The 20,600-nt window shown below is 41.3% G+C and overlaps 1 protein-coding gene across 2 annotated transcripts in view; it reads left to right on the top strand.

Moving 5' to 3' along the window:
• Positions 1-20,600, top strand: part of STK24 (serine/threonine kinase 24) — a 139,384-nt gene that overhangs the window by 98,217 nt on the left and 20,567 nt on the right. For both annotated transcript variants that reach the window (XM_077812852.1, XM_077812844.1), the window contains exons 6-7: positions 10,589-10,774; positions 17,985-18,130. In XM_077812852.1, coding sequence (XP_077668978.1) covers positions 10,589-10,774; positions 17,985-18,130 — 332 coding nt within the window. The remainder of the gene's footprint in view (positions 1-10,588; positions 10,775-17,984; positions 18,131-20,600) is intronic.

The following is a 20,600-nucleotide window of genomic DNA, read 5'->3' as shown; positions in this document are numbered from 1 at the left end:
ACTTTTTCTTCTATTAAAATTCTTCTTTTAAGAAAGTGAATGCTCTTTCATTGTTCTTAAGATCCAAGGGTTTTGGGTCTGTGGTCACCTATGCAAATTGGTGAGGATTTTTATCAAATCTTCCCCAGAAAGGGGGGTGAAAGGTTTTGGTGAGGATTTTGGGGGGAAAGACTTTTCCAAACAACTCTTTCCCAGTAACCGGTTAAACATTTGGTGGTGGCAGCGTAAATCCAAGGGCAAAAGGTAAATAGTTTGTACCTTGGGGAAGTTTTAACCTAAGCTGGTAAAAGTAAGCTTAGGAGGTTTTCATGCAGGTCCCCACATCTGTACCCTAGAGTTCAGAATGGGGAAGGAACCTTGACAGCTATATTTTAAAGTTTTTCCTGGCTTAGGTTTCTCTTTGTTCCTAAGTCGTTCTTTACACGCCCCGCCCCCGCTCCCCCGGCTTCTTCTTTCTCCACAACTGTCCCTCCCCTTTCCGCTTCTTCTTTCTCCATAACCCTACCTTCCTCTTCCGCTTTTTCTTTCTCCATGAACCCACCCCCCATTCACTCTCCCCCACCCTAGCCACTGCTTTTTCCTTTTGCGTTTGTGTGTTTTGTTTTATAAGTTAAGGGTTAATGCCACAGCTGGAAGTATTTTTATTGTCCTTGAAAATGTGATTGCTAAGCAATAGGAATGTTAACTCTGCTACTGATTCTAGTTATTGCCTTAAAAATAGTTGTTAAAAAAGTAGTAAATTAACAAAAAAAAAAAAAATCAGGTCCAAAGATTGCCATTTATTTTCATGGCCATAAGGGGAGCTGTGGCTCTGCATAAAGCAACCCCATGAAAGCAATAGCCCTCCCAAAGAAGACTCTAAAGGAAGGCGAGGGCCAAAGGGGAAGAAAGGAAAGAGAAAGGAGACAGGCTTCAAGAGTTGAGTCAGAGCCCCTAATACCTGGTGGTGGAAATTTTAAAAATGTCTCCTAAGGTACAAGCCAAAGGAAAAATAAGAGCACGGCTACACTGGAAACTTCAAAGCGCTGTCACGGGAGCACTCCGAAGTGTGAGTGTCGTCGCACGTGAGTGCTGGGCGAGAGCTCTCCCAGTGCTCCTGGTAATCCACCTCCACAAGATTTTAGTGGAACAGTCAAGCCCCAATGATGTTGTCTTTTGGCTGGTCCTTAAAAGTGATGGCAGAACTTGGAAGCTGGTAGTTGATTTCCGCTCCCTTAATGGGGTGATACTACCGATGGCCTTTGTAGTGGCTAAGCATCAGGAGGTGATGACCTCCATTGTAGGAGGGGCCTAGTGGTTTTCAGTTTTGGATTTGGCCAATGCTTTCTTTGCTATCCCTTTACATCAGAGCAGCTATTACATATTTGCTTTTACCTTTCAAGTTGTGTTTTGCCAGTGTCCCCATGGACTGGAAGAGTGCCCCTATTATTTGTCATGTCCATGTAATCAAGATGTAGAATGGAATGCCTAAAAAGGATAGTGTAATTTCCTGTGTAAATAATATCCTGGTTGCACTTACACGAGGAGAAAAATCTAAAGGTATTGAACAAGGTGTTACCTGAAACCCCAAACTTTAAACTTTTTGAATTTTTTGTAAGCCCCCCAAAAGCCCAATTGTGCTCCCACCAAGTAAATTAACTTGGAGTAACTCTGGGAAAGAAGAGGCATTCCCCTGACCAACAAAGAGTGGAGCTGATTCTTAAACTCCAGACTCCCACAAATGTAATTGCTCTTAAATCCTTTCTGGGTATGAATAAAATGTTGGGAGAAATTAACAAGGACTTTTTTTTAAAAAAGCAACCATGCTGCATAAATTATTAAAAAGGGGGATACAATGAAACTGGGGCCCTCTACAGCAGGAAGCCATGGTCCAGTTAAAACAGGCCTTGGTTCAGGCTCCAGATTTAGCATATCCCTGGGTGGGACAGCCATTTGTGCTGCAACTCGCAACTACTGAGAGGGGGATGGAAGCTGTACTAAGAAAGAACCATGCTACAGTGCTCCGCCTTGTGGCATATGCCTCCTAACTTTCCAGTAAGGTAAAATAGGGGATTCACCTTGTCAAGGTTCCTTCCCCACTCTGAATGCTAGGGTACAGATGTGGGGACCTGCATGAAAACCCTCCTAAGCTTAGGTCAAAACTTCCCCAAGGTACAAAATATTCGACCCTTTGTCCTTGGATTGGCCGCTACCACCACCAAACAAATACTGGTTACTGGGGAAGAGCTGTTTGGAAACATCTTTCCCCCCAAAATACTTCCCAAAACCTTGCACCCCACTTCCTGGACAAGGTTTAGTAAAAAGCCTCACCAATTTGCCTATGTGACTATAGACCCAGACCCTTGGATCTTAAGAACAATGAACAATCCTCCCAACACTTGCACTCCCCCTTTCCTGGGAAATGTTGGATAAAAAGCCTCACCAATTTGCATAGGTGACCACAGACCCAAACCCTTGGATCTGAGAACAATGAAAAAGCATTCAGTTTTCTTACAAGAAGACTTCTAATAAAAATAGAAGTAAATAGAAGTAAAGAAATCCCCCCTGTAAAATCAGGATGGTAGATACCTTACAGGGTAATTAGATTCAAAACATAGAGAACCCCTCTAGGCAAAACCTTAAGTTACAAAAAAGACACACAGACAGAAATAGTCATTCTATTCAGCACAGTTCTTTTCTCAGCCATTTAAAGAAATCATAATCTAACACATACCTAGCTAGATTACTTACTAAAAGTTCTAAGACTCCATTCCTGGTCTATCCCCGGCAAAGCAGCAGACAGACCAGACCCTTTGTTTCTCTCCCTCCTCCCAGCTTTTGAAAGTATCTTGTCTCCTCATTGGTCATTTTGGTCAGGTGCCAGTGAGGTTACCTTTAGCTTCTTAACCCTTTACAGGTGAGAGGATTTTTTTCTCTGGACAGGAGGGATTTTAAAGGGGTTTACCCTTCCCTTTATATCCCCGCCCAGCACTGCACCACCATCAGTACCATGTCAGGCAGGCCTGCTCTCTCCCAGCTTGGAGAAAGACTCCTTAGGCCTCTGGCTCACAGCCTTTTTATACAGGCCAGCTGGGGCCTGATTGGGGCGTGGCCCAGCTGCGGCTGCTTCCCCAATCAGCCATCCCCAGCCTCAGCCCTCTCCAGGGCTGCTTTTAACCCTTTCTATTTTCGGAGCGGAGTAGCCACCCCGCTACACATGGGAATGAATAAGAACTGGCTATGTATCATGGTTTGAGTTACAAATGGTCTATGCTGGCGACTATGAGAATCCCTACCACTTCGGTGGCAACAGCACCATCCTCATGTATGCACTAGAGGCTAGTGGGGGAGCAGATTTGTTAGTGGGAGGAATTGGAGGCTATGCAGGTGGGTTCAGTTGTTGCTGGGTGGGAACTGACAGGCTGTTGTTTAATTGTAGTAAGCCCAAGTGCATTCACTTGTGGAGTGAAATCCCTAAGCAGACAGTTCCAGGGGGAAAGCCAGTTCATTTTAGGCTGAAACAATCGCTTTCAACCCCAAACACTGGTCGAAAAGGTCTGAGGGAGGCAAAACTACAAGTAGTAACAACAAAAGGGGGAATGGAAAGTTCCTTGCCCTACACTTTAAAGGCCCCAGGTTCTGAAAAAATTCATAATAAAAAAAGTTTAATTAAATAATGCCTTAATAAAATAATTATTAACTTGCAGCCCAAAATAACACAAAATAAAAGGTATAAAAATATAACTTCTAAAACCACCTGTTATCAATTTGCTCAGGGCATATGTAGTTCAAAGCAATGTAAAAGAGTAATTAATAATCAACCCACACTCTAAAAAGGTTATTGTAGCAGACATCTCAACAATAAAACCTCACTGCAAAAAGTTGTCCCCAGCCATTACGCACGGGCTAAAAAAATTAATTTAATCTTCATAATGTGCCCAAACTCTGCAAAGGCCGGGCAAAAAGGGACATATTAAAAGCAATTGGCATGGGGTAGGGGTTCCTAACAGTTCAGAGAAAATAAATGCAGAGTGGCAGCACCTAAAAATTTAGCAACGCCCCTGAGGGTATCCTTAAAAAAGCTAAATTCCAGACAGGATAGGGTGGCAATTCCCAAAAAAGGACCACCTCTGCCTCTTTCAGGCTGTTGGTGTCCTTCAGGGTAATGTTTCCTTGGCCCTAGCATGCATGCTAATACAAATGTATATTATTAATATGGTAAAGGACATAATACAATATGGTATGAGTTGAATATTCCTATTAAAAATTAGGATCATTATTTTTAAAAATTCCATCCAGACTAAAAAAAAATTCGCAATCCTGGTAAAAAATGGTAAATTTTACCTTTAAAAAAAAATCTGGGAAAATCATTATTTTTGTCTTGCTGATGTCAAAAATAAAAATAAAATGGGTTTCCCCCATTTTGGCCTGGGGTCTTAATGGTAATCAAACAGTAATAAAGCCCATGAACCACAGAGCATGGGTAACAAGAAAAGCATGGGTATCAAAATAAAAAATGATAAAGCCTGCTTAAAAAATTAAATATAAATGCACTAAAAATACCTTGCAGCCACAAAATATATGTTTAAGAATAACAAAAACACAGACATTATGCCATTAATCCATTTGCAAATAAATCTATAATTGTGTATGTGGGTAATAATTGTGTATGTTTTAAAAGTTGGTGTCCAATGCTCATGATTAATTATTTGCATCATGTACCTCATAATCTACGTGAAAACAAATTAGGGCTGCCAATGATTAAAAAAATTAATCACAAGTAAAAAGAATCATGATGATTCGTAGTTTTAATTGCACTGTTAAACAATAATAGAATACCATTTATTTAAATATTTTTGAGTGTTTACATTTTCAAATATATTGATTTCAATTACAACACAGAATACAAAGTGTACAGTGCTCACTTTGTATTATTTTTTATTACAAATATTTGCACTGCAAAAAACAGCAAAAGAAATAGTATTTTTCAGTTCACCTCATGCAAGGACTGTAGTGCAATCTCTTTATCGCGAAAGTGCAATTTACAAATGTAGAAATTTTTTTTACGTAACTGCACTCAAAAACAAAACAATGTAAAACTTTAGAGCCTACAAGTCCACTCAGTCCTACTTCTTGTTTGGCCAATTGCTAACATGAAAAATTTGTTTACATTTACAGGAGATAATGCTGCCCGCTTTTTACTTATAATGTCACCTGAAAGTGAGAACAGGCTTTTTCATAGCACTGTTGTAGATGGCGTTGGAAGGTATTAATGTTCCAGATATGCTAAACATTTGCAGGCCCCTTTATGCTTTGACCACCATTCCAGAGGATGTGCTTCAAACAGGGTTCAAAAAGAACTAGATAAATTCATGGAGGATAGATCTATCAATGGCAATTAGCCAGGATGGGCAGGAATGGTGTCCCTAGCCTCTGTTTGCCAGAAGCTGGGAATGAGCAACAGGATGGATCACTTGATGATTACCTGTTCTGTTCATTCCCCCTGGAGCACCTGGCATTGTCCACTGTCAGAAGTCAAGATGCTGAGCTAGATAAAAACCTTAAATGAATCCACATGCTCCATAGAATCTCTATGGATAGTAATTCCATGTTCTAATAAGAAAATAACAGTAGGGATCTATTACTGACCACCTGACCAGGATAGTGATAGTGACGATGAAATGCTAAGGGAGATTAGAGAGGCTATCAAAATAAAGAACTCAATAATAGTGGGGGATTTCAATTATCCCCATATTGACTGGGTACATATCACCTCAGGATGAAATGCAGAGACAAAATTTTTCGATACTTTAAATGACTGCTTCTTGGAGCAGCTGGTACAGGAACCTACAAGAGGAGAGACAACTCTCGATCTAGTCCTGAGTGGAGGGCAGGATCTGGTCTAAGAGGTAACTATAACAGGACTGCTTGGAAATAGTGACCACAATATATTAACATTTAACATTCCTGTGGAGGGAAGAACACCTCAACAGCCCAACACTGTGGCATTTAATTTCAGAAAGGGGAACTATGCAAAAATGAGGTGGTTAGTTAAACAGAAATTAAAAGGTACAGTGACTACAGTGAAATCCTTGCAAGCTGCATGAACACTTCTCAAAGACACCATAATAGAGGCTCAACTTAAATGTATACCCCAAATTAAAAGAACTAAAAAAGAGCCACCGTGGCTTAACAACCATATAAAAGAAGCAGTGAGAGATGAAAAAGGCATCTTTTAAAAAGTGGAAGTCAAATCCTAGTGAGGTAAATAGAAAGGAGCATAAACACTGCCAAATTAAATGTAAAAATATAATAAGAAAAGCCAAAAAGGAGTTTGAAGAACAGCTAGCCAAAAACTCAAAAGGTAATAACAAAATGGTTTTTAAGTACATCAGAAGCAGGAAGCCTGCTAAACAACCAGCAGTGCCCCGGACGATCGAGATACAGAAGGAGCACTTAAAGATGATAAAGTCATCGCAGAGAAACGAAATGAATTCTTTGCTTCAGTCTTCATGGCGGAGGATGTTAGGGAGATTCCCAAACCTGAGCCATCTTTTGTAGGTGACAAATCTGAGGAATTGTCACAGATTGAAGTGTCCCTAGAGGAGATTTTAGAATTAATTGAGAAACTTAACAGTAATAAGTCACCGGGACCAGATGACATTCACCCAAGAGTTCTGAAAGAACTCAAATGTGAAATTGCGGAACTATTAACTATGGTTTGTAACCTGTCCTTTAAATCAGCTACTGTACCCAATGACTAGAAGATAGCTAATGTAATGCCAATATTTAAGAAGGGCTCTAGAGGTGATCCTGGCAATTACAGACCGGTAAGTCTAATGTCAGTACCGGGCAAATTAGTTGAAACAGTAGTAAAGAATAAAATTGTCAGACACATAGAAGAGCATAAATTGATGCGCAAAAGTCAACATGGTTTCTGGAAAGGGAGATCATGTCTTACTAATCTATTAGAGTTCTTTGAGGGGGTCAACAAACATGTAGACAAGGGGGATCCAGTGGACATAGTGTACTTAGATTTCCAGAAAGCCTTTGACAAGGTCCCTCACCAAAGGCTCTTACGTAAAATAATTTGTCATGGGATAAGAGGAAAGATCCTTTCACTGATCTTGAGAACTGGTTAAAAGACAGGGAACAAAGGGTAGGAATAAATGGTAAATTTTCAGAATGGAGAGGGGTAACTAGTGGTGTTCCCCAAGGGTCAGTCCTAGGACCAATCCTATTCAACTTATTCATAAATGATCTGGAGAAAGGGGTAAACAGTGAGGTGGCAAAGTTTGCAGATGAAACTAAATTGCTCAAGATAGTTAAGACCAAAGCAGATTGAGAAGAACTTCAAAAAGATCTCACGAAACTAAGTGATTGGGCAACAAAATGGCAAATGAAATTTAATGTGGATAAATGTAAAGTAATGCACAATGAAAAAAATAACCCCAACTATACATACAATATGTTGGGGGCTAATTTAGCTACAACTAATCAAGAGAAAGATCTTGGAGTCATCATGGATCGTTCTCTGAAGACGTGCATGCAGTGTACAGTGGCAGTCAAAAGAGCAAACGGAATGTTAGGAATCATTAGAAAAAGGGATAGAGAATAAGACGGAGAATATCTTATTGCCCTTTTATATAAATCCATGGTATGCCCACATCTTGATACAGATGTGGTCCCCTCATCTCAAAAAAAGATATACTGGCATTAGAAAAAGTTCAGAGAAGGGCAACTAAAATGATTAAGGGTTTGGAACGGGTCCCATATGAGTAGAGATTAAAGAGGCTAGGACTTTTCAGCTTGGAAAAGAGGAGACTAAAGGGGGATATGATAGAGGTATATAAAATCATGAGTGGTGTGGAGAAAGTGAATAAGGAAAAGTTATTTACTTGTTCCCATAATATAAGAACTAGGGGCCACCAAATGAAATTAAAGGGTAGCAGGTTTAAAACAAAAAAAAGGAAGTTCTTCATTCAGGGCACAGTCGAGCTGTGGAACTCCTTGCCTGAGGAGGTTGTGAAGGCTAGGACTATAACAGGGTTTAAAAGAGAACTGGATACATTCATGGAGGTTAAGTCCATTAGTGGCTATTAGCCAGCATGGGTAAGGAATGGTGTCCCTAGCCTCTGTTTGTCAGAGAGTGGAGATGGAATGCAGGAGAGAGATCACTTGATAATTACCTGTTAGGTTCACTCCCTCTGGGGCACCTGGCATTGGCCACTGTCGGTAGACAGGATACTGGGCTGGATGGACCTTTGGTCTGAACCAGTATGGCCATTCTTATGTTCTTATGGATCTTTGGTCTGACCCAGTATGGCCGTTCTTATGTTCAGATCCATCACATAGATATCTGCCACTTGAACTCATAGAGTAATTAATAGCAGTGGTAGATTGTCCTCCTCTGTGTGGATCTGCCCTAGAGAGGAATGAAACACGTAGTTAGATTCCATGTTTGTACATAAAGCCTTTTACCGTGTACATAACAATCATATTAGGAAATTACACTGGACACTTTACATTTAGTTTAAAACACGAATATGTAATTCAAAACTATTTGCCATTTCAACATTTAAGAAATAAAGGTTTAACATACTTCCAGCTTCCACATTTTTCCAGGAAGCTTTTCTGAATGAAGTTTTTAGAGTAATTATAATATTCACTTTAATGAGGAGTTTCTAGAATTTTTTGCCTAGGTTTACCTAGAAGTTTTTCTTGGGAGGGCAAAAAAAGCCACTTTTTGCTCTGATAACACAATCCTACATTCTTTTTCACAATCAGGTGTGTTCCTAAATCATGAATGTTATACATGGTTTGTTTGCTTGAAGTAAGGATTACATTTCTACCAAACTGGTGTTTTTATATAAGAGGGAAGGTGTCTTGGTCTAGATAAGTCACTCTTAGGTGTATAAGCATGGTTTTATGGCTAAGGAGGGCTATTTTCCTGACATTTGCTGGTCTCCAGGGTGACAGAAAGCAGAAGCTCCTGCAATTCCTTTGGTCAGCTTGAACATTTTATAAGGTACATAGTCTGATATTGTTATATTTTCAAGCATCCTGGCTATAACTACTGGTAGCTATATTTTACTATTCAATAAAGTCCCAACAAGTTTGATTTATTAATGCACTGTTTGTTGTAGCCATGTTATTAGAGATATTAGAGAGACAAGGTTGGTGAGATGTCTCTCTGAAGAAGAGTTCTCGGTAAGCTCAGATCTTGTCTCTCTCACCACTAGAAGATAGTCCAATAAAAGATATTGCCTCACCTATGGTCTATCTATAATTTATTAATATATTTCTGCATCAATATTGAGGTCAGTCCCCCGCAGCATGGAAGCCTACACTTCCTTTTTATAGTTGGTCATTTTTCACACCATGACCGCACTTTAATGTCTATCTGAAATTTAGGAAAGCTGCATATTAAGTGTGCTGCATGTGGAGAGCATATTATCCTTGTGCTCTGAGACTTGCATGGTCTTCAGATTAGTTTCTGGATGGAATTTAAAGCATTTTGACTTACAGAGTCCTAATTTTTGGGGCCCTTAAAATCATAAATATTGCTTCTCTGGGTGAAGCTGTGCTGTCAGCAGAGATATCTGAGCATACAGTCCTCTGATTTAAAAGGGGGGTTGGGGTCGTAGCAGCATGTTTTAGCAGCAGCAGTAAGGAATCCTCAGCTCTGGATCTCCGTTCTCATACTTCTCTTTGATCTCTCAGGGCCTGGATCTGGTAATCTTCAGAAGATGCTACAAGGCATATTTGTTCTTCCAGGATTTTGCAGGAAGTGGTGGGTGAGGGATTTGGGATAAATAGTTTTGGGGTTTTATTTCCTATAGTAGGCTTTTTGTGTGGTTATGTTATGGGTTTTATGTGATGATGATTGTGGACATATAAGGTTATAACTTTTTACATTATTACATGGGCTATATTGTATTGCAGCTTGGCTGAAAATCTTTGTATCTTAGTTGTTTTAGGATTTTTATTGTTGCTGTTTTAAATCCTTATATATGGCCTCAGGTTTGGATAGGAGTTTAAATTAATTAAATAAACATGATTTGAAAGTGGTGTTTTATTAATTATAACATAAAATGCAAATCAGATATGGTACTTAGTCAGTCAGGTGTAACTATCATATGTGTATTGCTTCCTTAAGGGCGCTGTTCCAAAAATCATATTGACCCATGTGAAAGTAGTCTTGGCCTTTTCTAGAAACTTTATTCAATTATTGTGTCCCATACTTAAAACTTGGGATGCAGTAGGCTGTTGAATAAAAGAGACTAATGAGTATATTTTATATGAAGAGTAGATGCCCAGAGTTCCAGGGAAGAGGTTCAGACTCCAGTCTTTTTTAACAAGATAGTATTTTCATTCAGTAAATGAAGCATAAGATGAGTTAATTCTGTGTTTTGTTCAAACTACTACATTTTTCTAGGAGACACAGAATAGGGGAAGTGGGTACAAGGTAACCAGTGGTTCTTGACAAAAATAAAACATACTCTTGAAAGCAGTAATTTGCAAGAAAGTTGTAAAATCAGCTGTTTCTTTCTTCCTCACATGCTCCCCTTGGCCTCCCATATATCTATAAATATTGTTTGTGTTACAGGCAGACATCTGGTCATTAGGCATAACAGCCATAGAACTTGCAAAAGGAAAGCCACCGCATTCAGCGTTGCATCCGATGAAGGTTTTGTTCCTCATTCCAAAGAACAATCCACCAACACTGGAAGAAAACTACAGTAAACCCCTCAAAGAGTTTGTTGAGGCCTGCTTGAACAAGGAGCCAAGCTTCGTGAGTTTTACAAATATATTCTGTTTTTCATACAACTATCAACATGTTGTAAAGAATCTAAGTGTTTTGCATGAATTCCTTGTAAGGAGCTTTTTACACCAAGAGATTTTAGAATAGAAATCTACTTCATGGGGAGTCAGGACAACATTTAAAAGGAAATTCATTTTTATTTAAAGCTGAATTTCATTTTATAGTGATGACTGACTGCTAGCTAAAACAACAAAGATTTTTTAATTAAAAATGTGTATGAATTGTGGAGCTTAGTACATAGAATTCTTCCAAAAAGGCCTAAATTGGGAATATAACTGTTATAATATAACTGTTATGTACAGGGTTTTTTTTGTCCATGTGTACTAAAAAGGACTTTCACCGTGAAGAAAACTTTTAGATAAATTAGATTGAAAGCCTCGAAGTACAGTACTTCTAACATTTTTTCATAATCTTTTTTTACTACATACTACAGTGCTGTTTCTTTAAAAGTGAACTGAAAAGCTTATGTGACAAGTTCTTAGTTTCTCATGTGCTAGGTGGTGATATCACCTGAACGCACACAATTGCTGAGATCTCTGTTCCCTGCAATGCTTTGAGTGTTTCTTTTTATATGTTCAGGCTTGAGTGTACATTGACAGTGCACTAATGTGCCACACACTAACTGTCCATATGGACCTTGCTACCGTACAGTAAATGGGAGTAAATTAGAATATACTAGGGAAGTTTTCATGTGCACAGGAGGGTCCGCATGAACAATTAGTTCCTAGTATGCTAATGTGCTGTAGATTTACAAGTCAGATTGCTGCACACTATTCATTTAAACAAGCCCAGAGAGTGAAATCATGTTCAATGTGACACATCGCAATAATTTAGTTGCAAGCAGATTTATATTGCACACAGTGTAAAATTTGCGCACAGAAGGCTGCCCGGTGCTGTTCATGCCCTCTCAGAACATGAGAACTTAATTCTCAAAATTTAGAATGCGGCTTTACATATACTTTAGAACAAGGTTAGGATTACCAAAACAAAACACCACAACCCCCAAATACACACAAATGTTGGCATGCCAAATTTCAAATGGATTTGATTGTCTCAATTTTAAAACACTTGGTAAAACTGACTTGAAACTGACATGGTGCTCTACCTCTCAGTGTTGTCTGTGTGACATTGCACCCCATGTTCATCATAGTGGTATAATTGTGATATGATTATGACATAATTTTGAGGCATCTTGTACAAAATATTGCATGTGAGGCGTCTATGAAAAAGTTATGGTTTGCTGAATATGATTATCCTACTTGTGTTCACGTATCATTTTTTGTATCTGAAGTTATGAGTAGTGACTGTGTATCTGTATTTCAAATGTGGTTACAACTGGATGACAGTCACCAGGCAAGATGCTTCCAGTCTAGACAACTGATTGTGAAGGGCCTATTCAAGGTAATGGGCCATTAAGGGAAACAATAGGCTTTAGGAGAAGCTTATCCCCCACCTGGTGAGCCTTCCTGGAAATGCTGCAGACAGCCTATGGACAATGGCTGCTCTGACTCGGGAGCACGCAAGGGCATGTGACCAGATCACATGATACTAATCTCCATTTTGGTACCTCTATTTTTCCACAGACTGGGCTGGGAATTTAGCTTGGAACAAAGGGTTCCCACCATATGGAGAAACTATATAAGATGGAGAGTGACGACATGATTTGTCTTCACTGCCCCACAACTCAACACCTGAAAGAAGCTGTGGAGGACAAAGGACTTGGAATGGGGGAGGGGAACCTAAGCTGCAAGGCAGATGCAGGTTGTGTCTTAAGAATCTGCAAGCCTGCTTGTATCATCAGTCTGGGTGAGATATTGCTAATTCAAACCCCATCTATCTAATACAGTGGTTCCCAAACTTGTTCTGCCACTTGTTCAGGGGAAGCCCCTGGTGGGCCTGGCTGGTTTGTTTACCTGCCGCGTCTGCAGGTTCGGCCGATCGCAGCTCCCACTGGATGCAGTTCACTGTGCCCGGCCAATGGGGGGCTGCGGGAAGCGGTAGCCAGCACGTCCCTCGGCCCGCGCCACTTCCCTCAGTCCCCCTTGGCCTGGAGCAGCAAAACTGGCCCGGCCCGCCAGGGGCTTTCCCTGCACAAGCGACGGAACAAGTTTGGGAACCACTGATCTAATATCTTAGACTTAGCTTGCGTTCTGATTATTTGCTAGGTAATCTGCTTTGATCTGTTTACTATCACTTATAATCACTTAAAATCTATCATTCTGTAGTTCAGTGTTTCCCAAACTTGTTCCGCTGCTTGTGCAGGGAAAGCCCCTGGCAGGCCGGGCCGGTTTGTTTACCTGCTGCGTCCGCAAGTTCGGCCGATTGCAGCTTCCACTGGCCGCGGTTCGCTGTGCCCGGCCAATGGGGGCTGCGGAAAGTGGCGCGGGCCGAGGTCATTTGTGTGTGGAGAAAGGGGTGTTTGTCTAGGGAGCCCCCTGGCCAAATATGTGCTGAAGAGTCCACAATGTTTATCTTTAACAATGGAGTCACTAACTTGTCCTCCTAATGGTCCATGTAGGACAAAACAGAAGTTTAGTGTTAAGAAAATACTTGTTTAAACGGTCATCATTATAAAATGATTTAGGAAACTACTGGCCAAATTTTTTTTACATATGTATGCTCACTTTCAAATTTGGGACTGTATTTGAATGTTATTTTTAAGTTTAGAATAGTCAACTCTCAGTGCAGAGCAAATTATATTGGAGAAAATCTGATCTAGTTAAGTCTATGCGTCCAGTCTGTGAAAAGGGGGGAATTACCATAACTCACAAAAACAGACCAATAGCCAGTGCCTCAGGAAAGGAGCTTTGAGTCAGAACTGATATCTTGGCAGGCTTCAGCTCTTAGCCAGTCCTTTGGCTTTGTTTAGGATAGTACTGTGTATCCTGTTTAGTTACTTTGCCTTCTTCCTGGTAGGTTCTCCAATACACGTAGTGATTTCTTGGGTTGCCTGTTTCTTCCCCTAAAGCCCCTTTGCTTTGTGTTCATATTGTTTCTTCAGCCCTTTGGCTTTGTGGAAAGACAGGGAATTTGTACTCTGTTTCCTCTAGAATGTGTTAAAGGTTACTACTTAGTGTCTTTGTGATACAGGTGTATTAACAGTTTCAATGAGTTTTCTTTCTCATAGACAGTATTAACTTTGATGTTTCTTGAATTCTCATAGTGCAAAGCTGTGTGGTTCCCTGTTGATCCAGTAGGTCTGTTAAAATCTGTTATCTTATTTCCTCATTCTTCATCTTTGACTTACCCCAACACTTTCTTCCAGGCATCTCCGAGCCCTACAGACGTTACCCCAATTTCACTGGATGAGAATGAGTGTTCTTCTTGTAATATGTCAGTGTAGACATGTCAGTCAGATGTTGTTGTTGTCGGTGTAGATCCCATTGTAGGAGCATACGCTTTTCAAATGCTTGAGATTGGATTTTTTTGAATTGCGGTGTCTGTGTGTACACCCTGTATCACCTCATACTCCCGTGCAAGTTCATAAACAGTGGAATGGCCATGGTTCTTCCCAGTTCTCTCTTACTGCCCTGTGACAGTGAGATGGAACCCAGTGAGTGACTGACCGATTAGTCTTCGGAGACCTTAATCCAGGATTTTTCAACCTATTTGAAGAAGAAATGTATTTGGTTCAAACTCTGCATGTCCTGCAATGGACTGATCTCCATTAAGGATGACACAGTCAGTGCCTTTTCTGCCTAGGAGAGAGCCACATCTTAGATAAGTGCTTTGTGTGCAAGTCCTTCTCCTCCAGGACCTGCACGGTAAGTCCAGGGATGCTATGCACAAGATGCATTTATTTGAGCAGTTCATGCAGGTCACTTTGGACCCAGAAGCGACTGTTAGAACCAGCATCAATTAGCATCAGCCAGCACTCCCTTGAGCATTCATCACACTGTGGGATCGGACAGTGGAATGGTGAAGAAAGCACTGGCAGAGTCGGCACCAACAATGTAGATGCCGGCCACCTCAACATTGACAAAGTCCCCAGTTGGATTGACAGCCCCCACATCAACAGTCCTGGCACAGATTACCTTGGCAGCAATAGTTTGGTGCTGATGACTCTGGTTCCTATATGGCTGCAAGGTTGATGGCAAAGGCCATTAGTATGAGATGGGTCTCAAGGCTGTGGGCACTGGGATTACCACATGGCATAAAGGTCATGACAGAGGACTTGCCTTTTGAGGGAATTGTCCTCTTCAGCCAGAGAACTGATGAAGCACGCCTTTCCCTCAAGGGTTACCTTAAAGTCCCTGGGAATTTATGAACTCCTAAAAGAAGGCTTACATATATCAGTCCCAACTAAGGCAGAAGACACCCTTCTTACACATCTACCCCCGCCTGGACAATTGACTAATATGTGACAGAACCCAGCAGAAGTTGGCAGCAAGTCTAGAATATGCACTTTACCTGTTCTAGCAGCAGGGTCTTCTCATGAACTATGAAAAATAGTCTTATCCCATCACAGACGATAGAGTTCATAGAAGTCCTAATTGACTCTGGTTCAGAGAGAGCCTAGCCTTCTCAGATTTCTGTCAATGCAATCGCTAGTGTTCGGGATAAAATCAAACTTGACTATGATGATGCAGATGTGTCTGGTGCTACTGGGCCATAGGTTGGCATCCACATATGTGATGCTGTTTTTCAGACTTCATCTGTGAGTGCTTCAACTTGGCTTAGGTTGATCAGTTCCCCAACAGAACACCAGATAAACAAGATGGTGGTGGTTCCACCTCATGTTGTTGCTGAGCTGATGGAAGGAACCAATAAATGTGCATGGAGGGGTACCATTAATGCAGCTAATCCAGCTACTAAAAATCAAGATAAGAATGGAGGATTTAATTAGTGTGTGTCTGCTATGTGTCAGCAGTTAATTATACATCTATTTGTTCTGCCTTGTGAAATCCCATTCACCAGAGTGCTGCTCTGTTATGGGGACCTTCACAAATCATATGTTCATAAAAAGCAGAGGCTCTCAGAGCCTTTTCTTGTTGAGGAGGCCGTAGGAGCCTTGGTTCTTGGATCTGGGATCAAATCAGCCTCCTGTCTCTGAGAAGAGACAGAGTAGACTGCCTCAGGCTTCAATGTCAGAAAAATAGGTATGATGGACTTCCCTGTGGTGAAACCTGGAACTGGAGTACTGCTGAGCCTTCTGACATACCAGTCTGGATCCCCTCTCACACTGTGAGGCTGTGAGAAGCTGCAGACCGCTCCTGGTCCTGCACTCACACACACATTTACACAGGCAGGGACACACCCAGCTGCAGTTATATGAATGCTTCTCCTCAGCCATTCATGAACTAACAATAGAGAGGCTCCAGCCAACTGTCCTCCAGCTCTACAGCCTAGGATTCCAGAGCTGTACCATCTTGCCCTGGTCAAAAGTCTGACCAATATAAGTTTATTACCTGTCCATCCCTCCCTCAATGTGGAGAGGACAATGCAGCAGGTTTTTTCCTGAGCAGGTTCCTCAAACACTTCTAGCAAAACACACTAGCTTAGGTAAAAAAAAAAATAAAATAAAACAAATGTATTAACTACCTTTGTAGTTAAGATAGATTTTAAGTGATTATAAGTAGCAAATGTACAGAGCAAAGCAGATTACCTAAGAAATAAAACAAAAACACAATCTAAGCTTTATAAACTAGATAGGATTTGAATCAAATACGCAACTGCAGAATAGGTTGGCAGTAATACTAGCTAGGCAGTAATACTGCAGAGAAGCATTCTGGGATTATAGTGGTTATAAATAGAATATAAATCAACAATGTGATGCAGTTGCAAAAAAGGCTAATGTCATTCTGGGGTGTATTAACAGAGTGTCTTATGTAAGACTTAGGAGGCACTTATCCCACTCTACTCTGCATTGGTGAGGCCTCAGATGGATTATTGCATCCAATTTTGGGTGCCACACCTTAAGAAAGATATGAACAAATTGGAGCACAACAAAAATGTTAAAAGTTTTAGAAAACCTGACCTATGATGAATGGTTAAGCAGGGCATGTTTAGTCTTGAGAAAAGAAGACTGATGGGGGACCTGATAAGCCTTCAAATATGTTAAGGGCTATTATAAAGAGGACAGTGATCAACAGTGGTGCAAGTAAAACCCATGTCTTACTGGTCGGGGGGGGCGGGGGCAGGCGCACATGACCTTCCCAAGTGACCCGCCATGTGACTCCTAACCGCCCAGCCCGGGCCCCCTACGCTCTTCCTGTCCCCTCCTCACATCCATCCCATGTTACCTGGAGCAGGGGAGCTACGCTGGAGATAGGGCTGGGGGGTGGGGGCAGTACAGCCGCCGGAGGAGCAGAACTCCCAGCCCCTCTCCCCAAGCCTCTCTCCTCCGGTGGGGCTGCTGTTGTTGTACACAGACAGAGACACAGCTCCATGCCTGGAAGGGCAGGGGCAGGGGCAGGGGGCAGAGGGGCTTGGAGTTCTGCTCCTTTCCCTGCTGGGAGGGGCAGCAGGGAAAGGAGCAGAACTCCCAGCCCCACCCCCTGCTCTTCCAGGCACGGAGCTGCATCTCTGTCTTTCCTCATACTACAGCAGCAGCCCTGCCAGAGATAGGGCTGGGGTGGGAGCGAGGTTGGAGGTGGGGGGGCAGCAGCCGGAGGAGCTGCCGGCATTCTGCTCCTTTCCCCACTGCTCCTCCCAGCAGGGAAAGGAGCAGAACTCCCAGCTCTCTCCTCCGGCTGGGCTGCTGCTGTGTCTTTCTGGTATGCCATACCGGCTATAAATAGGTTGCTGGTACGGTGTAGCGGCCTGCTTGCACTGCTGGTGATCAATTGTTGTGAAGGTCGGACAAGAAATAATCAGCTTGTAAAGGAGGTATAGGTTAGATATTAGAAAAAACTTTCTAACTTTAGAGAATAATTAAGCACTGAAATAAGCTTCAACCTGTCATTGCAAGTTTTGAAGAACAGATTAGACAAACTCCTGTCAGGAATGGTTGTAGGTATGGTTGGTGCTGGACTGGACTAGATAACCTCTCTAGGTCCCGTCCCGCCCTACATTTCTTTGTTTCTGTGTTTAGTATTAAGCCATCAAAGTTTCTGTTTATATTATTTGTCATGAGTTTTCCTCTTTTGTTTTTCAAATCACGATATGTGAGTCATCTCAACTGTTTCAAATATAGAGAAACAAGTTAGACTGTAGCTTACAATTAATTTTTATTTTTAAGAGACCGACAGCAAAGGAGCTCTTGAAACACAAATTCATAATACGAAATGCAAAGAAAACATCCTACCTGGCAGAGCTCATTGATAGGCACAAGAGGTGGAAGTCTGAACAGAGTCATGATGACTCCAGCTCTGAAGAATCGGATGCGTAAGTTTGTTGAATCTATAACATAATTGTAAACACAGGAATAGAGGAGGAGAATTTTCTTAAGCAGTTGTGTATCATCTTGTCTAGTTAGCTGATGTTCTTTATTTAAAAAATGTTGGGCTCACCAGGCATGTGAAGTTAAAAACTTAATTGGAATATTTTGAGGGCTTTCAAGCCCAGAAAGGTGAAAGAAGACTAATTATAAAATATATAATTTTTTTGTTGAGGGAGTGTTTTGTAATATTTTATGCTGCAGTTTGCTCCATCTGCTCTGGCATCTCAAACTGTTAGTTTCAGTCATACAGTGCTCAGCACACACTCTTTTCTGTCATGCTAGAAAGTACAACAAATAAATTATGTTCATGACCAAATTAAACCAGTTCTGTTAACCTGAAGTTAAGATTGAGAGTGCGTATCAGCAACTGAAAGCTAAAGAATGTGCAAGTACATTCCTGATGTTTTAAAAATCAAGAATTAACCAAGAAGTTTAGAGATAAATGGGACTTGTAAAGGAGAAAAAATGAGGGTTTGCTCTCTTCTACTTCTTTGATGTTCTTGTCTAAAGAGGTCCTAAAAGTAGATTTAAAAAAGCGGGGATGGGGGAGGTGTTGTTCTGCTTATTTCTTATCTTAGAAATAGCAGGAATATCAAGTCTGATCTTTCTTGGTTTTGCTGAATGATTTGTTAGGGATCTTTGGGACATGGTTTGCACTTCCCCAGACCTGATTTGCACTTCCCCAGACCTGATTTGGATGGATGCTCAGTTTTAAAGTATGGACATTCACAATTAAGGCTTCCAAATATTGGCAACAGGGTCATTAGGTCTATAGGAATTGATATACTTAAGGTCATGATGGTGAAGGGAAATCTGCTTTCTTCACTCTGAGACATAGAAAGAGAAGGAGGAGGATCATTTTCTGGTGTCTTAACTTTTAGAAATTCCTTCAGAAAATATGCCTTTTGGTGGGACGTCCTTTCCCTAGGGAGAAGTGGAGAAAGTTGGGTTGGCTCGGCTCCTGAACAGAGGGTATTAATAGTTGCTCCTGGTGGCACTGTAGGTACATCCACTGAAGCCATGAGTAGATGTTAGAGGGGAACTCATGGAGAATAAACTCTCTACGAGTACTGCTGTGAAGATGTTCAGGTGCTGCTATGATGAACGTAGTATAAGAACCTAAACAGAATAAAGTACTACTAGTGCCTTCCTCCTTTTTGTGATTGATGGAAAGGAGAAGATAATAGGTAACAGGTAATTTGAATTGAGAAATTCTGCCATTTGATGGGTACTCCTAAACAAATAATTTGTATTGAAAAAGCTAATTGTATTTTGTATTCAAGTTTTTATAAAGACAATAAAAATATTAAAGTGAAATTATTTATTCAATCTCTCTGCGAGTGCAGGATTTTCTGATACTGTATGCTTTCTCGTGCCTTGTTCAGTGTAAATGTAAATGTCTCAAAATGTCTTCAGTCTGTCTGCATGGTCAAATGGTTGGACAGGATTCTCAATATCAAAGTTCTTAATCATTGGCTATCTGGCATTCAGAGCATGCTCATGAAAGTTCAACTGACTGGTCTGCTGACTTGAGAATACTTGAGAATATATTTTATGGTCAGCTACAAACTCCTTTCTCATGGTGGCCAGTACAAACAATATAAAGACACAATGAAATCAAACTTAAAAGCATGTCAGGTTAACCACAGCAACTGGAAAGCAACAGCCCACGACAGAGTAAGGTGGCAGCATATTTGTCATGTCACTAACAGCTTTAAAGCAATGTGTATTAACACATTATTTGAAAAACATGAACAGTGCAAAGCAAGGATACAATATCTTGTAGTGGTCATGGACAGTCTTCTCTGCCCCACATGTAACTGTGTTTGTGGTTCTCTGACCTGTTCAATATCGTGTTTTTTTCTAATTGTTCAATGTGTGATTCCATGTCTCATTTACTGCATACTATTCAAACCCTATTCTGAAGACAAAATTATTAATTTCCTCATGGGCAGTGATGGGGTGGAACTCACCACCTTGGCTCCTCCTGGTGGCCGTGCTGGGCATTAGCTCTTGGTTGCTGGTGCGCCTTCCTCTAGTGGTATCTCACCGCCATCATTTCTGTTCTACCTCTAAGACCTGCGTCACTCCCTGGACGGCGGTGTCCTGCTTTCTCCCCTCTTCCGGGGGAATCGGCTGTCTCTAGTTCATCCACTTGCTGGTGTGGCCCACAGTAGCCTTTGATCTAGCCCCTCTCCTCCAGGGGTAAACTTCAGTTCGAATACTGGCTATCCCCTCTGTGGCCCTTTTGGGATGCCACTGTGGCCCTTTTGGGACTACTTGTGGAAAACAGGCTAAAGCTCTAAAGAACTGTGCAACCCCCAAAGAGGAAGAGGAGAAGATCACCCTCTGCCACATCATTGGTGAGACCCCAGACATATGACTGTCAGGAGGAGCAGGGATCCAAGGTGCAGA

Source organism: Eretmochelys imbricata, chromosome 1, assembly GCF_965152235.1.
Source record: "Eretmochelys imbricata isolate rEreImb1 chromosome 1, rEreImb1.hap1, whole genome shotgun sequence".
NCBI lineage: Eukaryota > Metazoa > Chordata > Testudines > Cheloniidae > Eretmochelys > Eretmochelys imbricata.
The sequence above is the reverse complement of the archived record's forward strand: the minus strand, read 5'-3'. Positions and strand labels throughout refer to the sequence as shown.